Source organism: Papaver somniferum, chromosome 1, assembly GCF_003573695.1.
Source record: "Papaver somniferum cultivar HN1 chromosome 1, ASM357369v1, whole genome shotgun sequence".
In the NCBI taxonomy this organism is placed as follows: domain Eukaryota; kingdom Viridiplantae; phylum Streptophyta; class Magnoliopsida; order Ranunculales; family Papaveraceae; genus Papaver; species Papaver somniferum.
The window spans coordinates 44,218,036-44,226,584 of NC_039358.1; the positions used below are offsets into that span (position 1 = coordinate 44,218,036).

The following is an 8,549-nucleotide window of genomic DNA, read 5'->3' on the forward strand; positions in this document are numbered from 1 at the left end:
CCACCTTTCCTTCCGGCCTAGCCATGTCTCAGCCTGGACTAGACATCAGGCCACGACCTCCTTATCTTCAGGCCTAGCCTGTCCGTGGCCAAGGCCACCTTTCTTTCCGGCCTAGCCATGTCTTGGCCTGGACTAGTCATCAGGCCATGACCTCCTTGTCTTCAGGCCTAGCCTATCCGTGGCCACGACAACCTTTCCTTCTGGCCTAGCCACGACTCGCCCTAGACTAGCCATCAGGCCACGACCTCCCTATCTCTTGGTTTGACCTGCCCAATGGCCACGACCATCTTGTCCCTAGCCTAACTAGCTACGTCCTCCTAGTCTCTTGGACTATCCAAGATAGTAGTCACGGCCTACCTATCTCTCGGCCCTGCCTATCCAGTAACCACGGCCTCATTGTCTCGGCCTAGCCATGGCCAAGAAACGACCACCTTGTCTCGTAGCCACGAACGTGCTACGGCCACCTAGTCTGGCCTGGCCTAGCTAGTAGTCACGACCTCCTTGCCTCTCATCCTAGCCTATCCATATGGACAGGACTACGTTGATCCAAGCCTAGCACCTATGTCCATACCGACTCGGCTGGCTATCGACTAGGTCGCGCCCCGTGTCACGACTTAGCTAGCTATTAACTTGGTGCATTATGTTATCTACGTGTATTATTGTGGCTAGATGATTACAATGCCTTCTCACTATTAGTCACACATAACCTTGGATCCGAGTTGTCTCTTCAAGCTATGCAACTTCGACAAAGTCTGGCTAGCTTAGGCTATTATTCAGCCAAGTATATCGTGGCAAACTGGATAAGACTAGAGACAGTCCATGACTCTACTAATTCCTACGAGAAATCAAAACATGTTACATGGAGGAATTATTCATGGGTATTGGTCTGGTGGTTTACATCAACGTGCGACATGGCAACATCCATGATAAGGAAGTTACAAGTAGTGGCAACGGTTGAGAGCGGTTAAAAGAAGTGTCTAAGTAATGGAATGATGGTTTACGGGTTTCCAGAAACTTCCCTAACATCATGGGAATAACCACACCAGTATCCCACTATCTCCATCTCTCCATAATCTCCATTACTTACGAGGAAAAAGTGAGTGTTCCCTACTATTATAAATAGACTACCTTGTCTATTCAAAACAGAACAAGCTTATTATTCCCAAGCTCTTCTTCTTCCATAGTTCAATACCCTCACATCCAATTTAATCACCGCTAATTTCCTCAACTTTCTTTGCTTTCCCTCCCCTAAGATCAATCCATTTTCTCTCTTTGTAACCGAAGCAAAATGTGAACGACCAATTTCTTGGTTTAGGCTCATTTTGTACGATTTTGATTTTCGAACCTAAAGAAAGTACTTTGACAGTACATTGTTCTACCTAGGAGTGATTTTTGGGTATTAACATTTGCGAACCTTAATCCTTTTATAACAACACCAAATATTCAGTTCACCACGGTTTCTGATCCGGGTTCGTGAACTGTTCCCAAGTGAACTTTTGGTATGCGAACTAGTTCGCCAACCTTCTCTATATTTGCAAATTGGTTTGCCAGCCTACCCTTACCAGAAATATCAGAAGTTTATGAATTTTTCTCTTATGTTGTTTGAAACATTCCAAAATAATAAAATCACTATATGGTAAATTTTGTCATTACTTAACATTATGACCACAAAAAAAAATGAAGGACATCTCTGCATAGCTCGAGGCCCGCCTTACATTTTAAATTAATGGCTTTTATATGTTAGTATTCTTCAAGTTTAATGAAAGGAGCTATGTGAACCATAAGAAAGAAGATTTCAGACCCTCTTGCAGACACTAATTACCGAATAGACCCTTTATCAATTAAACATTTATCTTCATTTTTGTTATTCCGACTTTCTCGTTACTTTTCCCGCACTTGTATCACGTTCCCTGAATATTCTCAGTGCATAATGTGTGAGATGATTCCACCAATTGAAGTTAGAATAAGATCGAGTCTTTACACGTCTCACCAAAGTGTTCGGTTTTTATCTAGAAATTTATATAAAAAAAAAGAGAGGTAAAGTTGATGTCACAAAAGGCGAGCCTATTTGACCCATTTTATACCTTATGATTTGATCCATCCATGGGTTCTCATATGGCTACCTTGTTATGACTTCACCCTAGTCGAAGATCCTACCATGGTATGCGGCAATAAGACCACCAATAAACTTCATCATTCCAAGACCATCAGAACTAGGATAATCGACTAATTCATCCAAACCTAGTTGGGGAAACGATATCCAATAACTAGCCAAGTTGTCTAACTTTCTACACTTTCATCAACCGACTTAAACCTAGTAATTCCAATATACCCAACAGGAGAAACAAACTTATGAATGATATACCAAGACTCAAATGTAGACCTCAGAAGATAGAAGGGTCCCCTGTTCGTTAGTAAAGCGGGGATTAAATTATAAAAGGTTGGAAGTTTAACAACAAGAGATTGGGTTTTGCGAGTACTCATTGTTGGTTTGGCATTAGAGCCTATTGAGAATCTTGACCCCTCAATGACTTCATGCTCTTCGGGATAGTGCCTGAGAAAAATTGGGATTGTACCAAAAATTTACTCATGAGCTAAAAATTTCCCTTTGACCTCAAATTTCTGTTGAACCTAAAATTGATAAAAATTTGTCATCGTATCCATAAAAGATTTCATTTACTTGGAATTGCACGTCTTAAAAAAAGGGTAATCAGATAAAACAGAGTTATTTTAAGTAATTTCAATAAACCCTTTACTAAATACTTTTTATAATGGTAAAATTGTCATTTCCTAATTAGTGCTTATCTTACTTAATTAGGAGTTAATCATTTCTTATACTTTTTATTAATCCAAATTTTCATGAATAGTCATTAAGGTGTTGAATAATGTCTATGCAGACTTTTCATTATATCGAAAATATTGAACTTTTTAGTGAAATGGTCAATTAATATTAAAGTTGTCGGCATGATCTATAAATTTGCACCACGACTCTCTAATCGTATAATTTTTTATTTATAACGGTTTTTCATGGTCAATTTCATTATTAATTTCTATTTTAAATTCTGAAAGGATCGTCGTTGTTAAAATTCATAACATTGATGATAGTAATGGGAAATTGCACAAGCTCACGTTTGTTTCAAAATTATTAGCAAAAGTCATCTTGCAGGTTGAAATTTAAGACCACGACGACACAAAATATTCTCCCAAATTTTCAAGTGAAATCGTCGTAGTTTAAAATTTAGACAACGACGACTTTTGATAAGGTTACAAGTAGTGAAAAACAACATCTAAAGTCGTTAAGGTACTGTTTTTCGATCATGCCGACTTTTTCTAATCGAAATATAGGACCTTGACGACTTTCATTAAGGTTTTCATAAATTTCCCAACCTTTTAATCATTTTACCCAAGATTTATAGGAATCGTCGTGGTCGTAGTTTTTCTACAGTGATGAATGTGGCATCTTTTATCATAAATAAAAAAATTATATATTTAAAAAGTAAAAATAAAATAAAAAAGTTATTAGCATGCGCTTGACAGTTACATACAGATTTGTATCTCCCTCCCTTCTTCTTTCAGCATGGTTGACACCCTCAATGACTTCATGTTCTTCGGGATAGTGTCTGAGAAAAATTGGTATTGGACCAAAAATTTACTCATGAGCTAAAAATTTCCCTTTGACCCGAAATTTCTGTTGAACCTAAAATTAATAAAAATTTGTCATCGTATCCATAAAAGATTTCGTTTACTTGGAGTCGCACGTCTTAAAAAGGGGATAATCATATAAAACAAAGTTATTTTGAAGTAATTTCAAAAAATCCTTGACTAAATACTTTTTATAATGGTAAAATTGTCATTTCCTATTTAATGCTTACCTTATTTAATTAGGATTTAATCATTTCTTATACTTTTTATTAATCCAAATTTTCATGAATGTCATTAAGGTCTTGAATAATGTCCATGAAGACTTTTCATTATATCGAAAATATTGAATTTTTTAGTGAAATGGTCAATTAATATTAAAGTTGTCGTCATGATCTATAAATTTGCACCACGACTCTTTAATTTTATAATTTTTTATCTATAACGGTTTTTCATGGTCAATTTCATTATTAATTTCTATTTTAAATTCTGAAAGGATCGTCGTTGTTAAAATTCAGAACATTGATGATAGTAATGGAAAATTGCACAAGCCCACGTTTGTTTCAAAATTATTAGCAAAAATCATCTTGCAGGTTGAAATTTAAGACCAGGACGACACAAAATATTCTCCCAAATTTTCAAGTGAAATCGTCATGGTTTAAAATTTAGACAACGACGACTTTTGATAAGGTTACAAGTAGTGAAAAAAAACATCTAAAGTCGTTAAGGTACTGTTTTTCGATCATGCCGACTTTTTCTAATCGAAATATAGGACCTTGACGACTTTCATTAAGGTTTTCATAAATTTCCCAACCTTTTAATCCTTTTACCCAAGATTTATAGGAATCATCGTGGTCGTAGTTTATCTACAGTGATGAATGTGGCATCTTTTATCATAAATAAAAAAAATTATATATTTAAAAAGTAAAAATAAAATAAAAAAGTTATTAGCATGTGCATGACAGTTACATACAGATTTGTGGCTCCCTCCGTTCTTCTTTCAGCATGGTTGACACCCCCACCCCACACACACAGAGAATCTTGACAGTTCCTTACTTCGATGCAGTAAAGAAAGAGAAGCCGATAAAATATTCTACGACTAAGCGTGATTTGGTTCTATGGCACTGTAACAAAATAAAGCATGCCCACCTCATGGCAATTCCTATTAGTGGCCTGAATCAAAACATTGGGTCGCGTCATTTTGCTTCAGTGTTACGTTATCAGTTGGGTATCCCACTTTTCGAGGAGGGTAGTGCTTGTTCTTGTTGCAAGGTATGGATGGATATATATGGGGGTCATGCCATACACCGTTCTAAAGATGTTGGATTGAAGTTCCACCATGACTTAGTGCGTGATATTTTGGCTAACGCATGTTTCAGAGCTGGTGTATCTTCCAGAAAGCAGGTTCCCTTGGGTCTTCTAGCGGATGATGGTTCTGCATTAAGACATGCTGATATGTTGGTTTGTAACTGGGAGAATGGCCAAAACATATGCTTTGATGTTACGTGGATTTCTCCATTTGTTGGTGGTGGTGTATCTAAATTTGTACCTGGTCGTGCTATCTCCGATGCTATTCTCGTAAGCACAAAAAATATCTGGATAAATGTAGCATTCAGGGTTATGGGTTGGGTGCTTTGGCCGTTACTACATTTGGGGAGCTTGAGGAAGATATGGTTGTATTCTTGAAGAGATTACGGTCCTGCATAGCTAGTCATGACTTCAATAAGAGAGTAAGTAATTTCGTTTTTTTATAAGATTTGGATTGTTATTCAGAAAGGGATTTGGACTCAGCTTGTTGCTCGATTACCATCCAATTTTCTTGTAACCGAAGATGATTTAGGGTGCTAGATTATTCCGTGTTATAAAAAGTTATTAAAAGACTTAGAAAATAATTAAAATAAATTTAAATAGAACAACATGTGTAGTAATGATCTTTCAAGTTTGGATGATTAAATCTTTTTATAATAAAAAATATTACCGAAAAGAAAAAGAAGAAAATCTTTTTATAATAAATACCTCGTATCAACCTATCATGGACGAGACCGAAATTGATAGTCCTCTTTCGAAACGTGCGTGACAAGAGAAAGAAAACTTTAGATATCGCTGGGAAAAAGTAAATAATTTTTTAAACAATTAAATGGTTTTAAAAATGACAGATTTTTATTTTGGTTTTTATGTAAGCTTTGGACCACTAAACAAAAAGATTTTAGATTCCCGAAATCTTAATACGCTATTAACTTTGTGAAGTTGGACGGTAGGAAAAGATCATGCTGTGATAATTCAGGCCTTCAACGATGAACTCGGCCCAAACGTCTATGCAACTTGGCACGAACAATTTGGATTGAGAATGGCGAACGGATGGATAATCACAAATTGAATAACCCTTAAGCCAACTGGGCGAAAAAGACGAGTAACATATTTAAATACCCAATAATTTTTAAAATACTCTGGGTGAAGTCAGTTTCGTCTTAATACCAATTTCGTACTAGTTTAAACATGGACGCCAATAAATTACACCAATTCTAAAACAGGATGAAACCAATTTCATACTAGTTAAACATGGATAAAATCGAATTTAAAACACCATGATAACAGTTTCATACTAATTAAAACATGGATGAAAACAAATTCAAGTTAGTTTAATGTAAAACGCAACCAGTTTCATCTTAGCAAAATTTGTCGAAAAAAATAACTTTTGAATTTTCATCAACAATGGATCTTGTTTTGTAGATCATTTAAAAACCTTTCCAAAAATATAAATTTTATTAAAATTCGATATATATTTTAGAAGTTATAAATGATGTCCATTTCATCCATACCAAATGTTTACTTGTCCATTAGAACGATGCTTTAGGATTATTTGGGCAATTGACCCATTTTCTCATGGATAATATTGTGAATGTTTACAAGTTTTTGATTAGTTGCTCACACAATACCATCATGAGCACGAATCTAATAATCACGTTTATCTGTTCTAACAGATTGCCATGAACGCTCAACATCCACAACTTCCTTCAATCGTTTGCAGATAACTGAAAGCCAATTATGAAAGTTGATTTTATTGTTTGCCCAATCAATATGGCTAAATATTTGGCTTCAAGTGATTTGTTTTTTACGAAAATGCGAGTTTGCACATATTGTCGAGGTAGACATTCACACAGTATTTCCATCAAAACAGGAAAAGAATGTGGCGAAGCCGGGATTCAAAGTTAGGGAGGATGACAAGGAAAATTAAAATATACTCAAATTCAAAATGAAGAATACACTACATAATATTGATCTTCAAATATAAAAGAATAAATACTAAACCTGAAACAAATAAACATTTTTAACACTCAATAAAACAATTTGACACTCCACACTCAAACAACAAGACTGCATCACACATACACGACAAAAGATAACGATCAACGAGAGTAACCACCCCCATTACTGGCAACAGCGTTACCACCACCGTGTGGCCTACCAACGCCACCGCCTGGCACCTTCTCTTCCTCAATATCCTCGGTTTCTCCAGCGGCCATCATCCTCTTCTTCTTAAAGAAACAGAAAAGTCCCCCCAACACAAGAAATGCTAGGAAAAACCCACCTACGCTGACTGATACAGCGATTGCAGTAGTATGCTTATTACTAGAAGATGACGGGGGTGTGTAAACAGTAGGTGGAGGTGCTAAAAAGGTGGGTGTTGGTGGTGTAATTGCGTAAACAGGTGGTATTGCTTCGTGTATTTCTTCAGGTGGAGGAGCTGAATAGCTAGGTGGTGTACTGTACCAAGGATGCGGCATAGTTGGCATTGGCGGTGTCACAATAGGCCATGATGGCAGTGGTAGTGGAGGTGCTACATATGATGGCAGCGGTAGTGGAGGTGCAACATATGGTTTTGGTAGTGGAGGTATCGCATATGGTGGGTAAGCAGACTTACTTGGTGGTGGTGGTGGTGGTGTTGGAGGAGGAGAATTTGAGTAGTAACTATCCGCCAATATTCTAAACCTAGACATATCAAACTGAATTTTGAACAACTAACAAATTGATTCGTGAAGGTATGAAATTGATGCTGCTGATCTTTGGGTATTTATAGTATGAAATAGTTGTTATACTACAAGACGTCTTATTATCACTTGGTTGGATGAAATAGGTGAGCAGCAAAATCTTTTTCTAACAGCTACCACTTGCAACAACTATTTTAGCCTCCATTTTTATATTATTATGCGATATGCTAAATAAGGCCAATCTAGGACTGACCATGTTTTGATATGCTCAGCATTGAATTGGTCTTAGTGATAATAATTAATGAGACTTCATATTTCAGCTCAACACTAGCAACTACCAGGAGCTACTTTAGGTTAAGATTTGTGGGTTTGTGCTTGTCAATGTACGGCTTGTTTTCTAATTTCAAAATGTACGTACTGATCGGTCTTCCTTCTAATTCAAAGCGAATGTGAATAGTAGGTGTGGGGAGTACATAAAAATAAATAAAATAAGAATTGGATTTTTCCATTTTTATAATGTATTTGGATATCAGAAAGCAGAAGCTAAAAGTAGAAGCCAGAAGCTTTCTAAGAGTTGTTTTGGAATTTTCCATCCAAACTGATTTTTTCTTTTTGATTTCTAGAGTGAAAAATTATGTCTAAATACACATCCAAACTGACTTTTTGCGTATTTAATTTTTAGAAGTGAAAAGTTATGTCTAATCTCGTGCTGAAACACGCTCAATTTATCCCGTTGGATATTTTCATATACAAGTTTTCCTATAAGATGTTACAGTACCTGTTCCACTAATTTTGCAATATGTCGTCATTTTAATAATTTTTTCTTCTATTTTCTAAATTTGGTGGCTGAAGCAACAAAATTGCTCTACATTTGGTTCTTCCACCAACTAATCTTAGGGTGCTGGGCTAAAGATAAGAAGC

General features: G+C 36.2%; 1 protein-coding gene across 1 annotated transcript; it reads right to left on the reverse strand.

Moving 5' to 3' along the window:
- Nucleotides 1–7,046: 7,046 nt before the first annotated feature.
- On the reverse strand, nucleotides 7,047–7,637 carry LOC113297550 (pollen-specific leucine-rich repeat extensin-like protein 3). The gene has a single exon (XM_026546085.1). It carries the CDS (start codon nucleotides 7,635–7,637, stop codon nucleotides 7,047–7,049), a length of 591 nt encoding a protein of 196 aa, XP_026401870.1.
- Nucleotides 7,638–8,549: the final 912 nt, after the last annotated feature.